Genomic DNA, 2,582 nt, shown 5'->3' with positions numbered 1-2,582 from the left:
TTATATATCGGGTTTCTATTTGCGGAAATAGGGTATTTATTAAATTTTTAACAGTTATGTATGTGTTATTGAATATTCTTTTAAAAAGCAGTCGTAATGACATTTCAGTTTGTTATTGTATGTAGCTGTCAATATGCGAAATTTTCATCAATTAAAATCTCTATTCTTACTAAAGTTAAGCAAATCGTGTATAATTATGCAGTTAATTTCAACTGATAAAAATGTAAACTTTTTTGGAGCATATAGAAAATGGAAAAGTTCAAGCATAATTAAATAAATAAAAAAATGCTACCATCAAGACAGCTGTCACTTTGTTTTATTTACACTTGCAAACCGCACAGGTTTTTTAGCTGCGTGCATAAATCAATATTGGTGAGTATAAATTTGTAGTGTTTTCCAAAGCTTTGTTAGAAAGTGAACACGATTTTTTAGTTTTATTTTAATTTTTATTCGAATTAAAAAAACCATGATGAGAATCTTGATGACACAGCTTTGCAACAAATCACTCACTTAAAATTGTAAATTTTTAATTTCGTTCCATGCGCGCCTCCGATTCACGCCAATTTCGTTTGATCATTTCCACAATTTGCTTGCACAATTGCGACTTTGCAAAGTAATTGCCCACACATAGCAATATGAAGGCCCATGCAAGTATGAGCACGTAATCGACTTGCGGTACTGGCTGTAGTGGCAGCGGTCCGGTGACTTCTAAATCCTTTGGTATTGGTTCAATAGGTTTAATGCCGGTATGTCGTGTGACGAATGCATGAAACGTACCGATGTCACTATAGAATTTCACTATCGGTCGACCTTGATGGAATAGCAGCAACGTTGGCAAACCGACTATACCGAATTCTGTATTGAAACTGGGAAATTTGAAAGCATCAATAGCAGCGAAACGCAATGTGGGAAATAGTATTGGTAACATGTTGGCGTAGGGTGCCACATGTGCACAGCCAAGACTCGATTCGGTGTAGAAGAGCACAATAACACAACTGCCCGGCTCATGGCGTTTAGTGGCATTACCCACCGGTTTGAGTAGCGCCACTATATCCTTAAGATTTTGCATAATTAATAGTGTATTGTCATTGCGTGTCGCGTTCTCATGTCGCTCCGGCTGCAAGCAACGCATCATTATTGGTGGTTTGCGCACAGCTTCCGTAATATTGCTTGGTAATAGATGTAATATGTGGTGATCGTCTGGTGCACAATATAATTGTTCGCTGTATGTTATGTATGGCAAGAAATCGTATTGACACTGACCGCGTGAAATACCCAATTCCTCGAGTGACATCTGTGAGATGTCTTTGGTGCGTGTGCCATTGCCGTTATAGTCGCTCGCGCCGCCATATGAAAAGAACTTAAATATGGTTTTAAAGGCTGGCATTTCTGCAGTTGCTGTGCTGAAGCAGGCAGCTATTGGGAGGCAAAAAAAATTGCTCTGAGTTTTCAACAAATTCAACGGAAACATTTATATTTACCCGAAATCAGCGCGATGAAGAATACACTACTGCTCATTGTTAAGACTGCAGGCAATAACACTGAGTTGTAAATTTCGGCTTCGAACAGTTTATTTTGTTGGTTTAAATTAATTAATTTTTAGGTAAACACAAATATAGACAAATTAATCAAATACTTTATAGCAGACCAAACTTTTAGCAACTCTCAACAGTAACAGCTGTTACGCAGCTGTCAAACGTAAACAAATATTGCGGATAAAAGTGTTGCCGTTGTTTGTACAATTCTGAAGCGGATAAAAACTACACATAACGGTCGATAGAGCGCGTGCTAACAGTTAATTATGTATGTTAAATTTTAAAATACAATTAATTTTATTTATTTGAGTTTTTTGAAACTATGTAAAGTTTATTATAAACGAACATACGTGTTCAAAAAAGTTAGAAAATAGTGGAAACTGGTGATCTTTAGCAATTAAATTTGTAAGAGAGGTCAGGTAATAGTAAGGCTAAGTACTACAACAATAACAAATATTACAAAAATAATTAGACCAAATGCATTTCGGCAACCTTTTCAACAAGCAACCCCAAAATATTTTACTAAATTTCAAGTACAAGTAAGTAGCAATTTCATAACAAAATGGCGCTGCGGTTGTCATCTTTGACAAATGAGTAGAAGAATATCTTGGTGCAAATTGAAAACACTGATTAATTTATGAAGTGAAACTAAAACTATTTCTACCGCATACACACCCATAAGCGCACACATACAAACGGTTGTTGGTATTTCTAAGGCGTGAACGACATTTATAGCCCAGCAAGGCTTTTAATGAGCAAATAAGCCGCGGGTAGCGGAAAAGGAAATGTGCTTGGCAAAGTGTTAATTTCCGTGTAAATGCACTCGATTGAGAAAGCGATACATATTCATGCACTTCCACACACCCCCATTTACAAAACGCAAATGAAAGTGCATAAACAGCGTTTTAAAACTATTGCTGAATCAAATGGTGCAAATGTAGGGCAATATTACCTTGGAAGACGGTACACATGCACTTACATATATGAAGACGGTACTCATGTACATATATGTATGTATGTATAGGTACCTACGAACTCAAGAGCCTT

At 36.4% G+C, this 2,582-nt stretch overlaps 1 protein-coding gene across 1 annotated transcript; it reads right to left on the bottom strand.

Moving 5' to 3' along the window:
• On the bottom strand, positions 1–1,678 carry LOC120770149 (thioredoxin domain-containing protein 15). The gene is made up of 2 exons (XM_040097342.1): positions 1,482–1,678; positions 1–1,416 (listed from the first exon to the last, which is right to left on the bottom strand). Exons 1-2 carry the CDS (start codon positions 1,516–1,518, stop codon positions 527–529), a joined length of 927 nt encoding a protein of 308 aa, XP_039953276.1. The 5' UTR covers positions 1,519–1,678; the 3' UTR covers positions 1–526.
• Positions 1,679–2,582: the final 904 nt, after the last annotated feature.

The sequence above is a fragment of the Bactrocera tryoni genome, chromosome 3 (assembly GCF_016617805.1).
Source record: "Bactrocera tryoni isolate S06 chromosome 3, CSIRO_BtryS06_freeze2, whole genome shotgun sequence".
Classification (NCBI taxonomy): Eukaryota; Metazoa; Arthropoda; class Insecta; order Diptera; family Tephritidae; genus Bactrocera; species Bactrocera tryoni.
The sequence above is the reverse complement of the archived record's forward strand: the minus strand, read 5'-3'. Positions and strand labels throughout refer to the sequence as shown.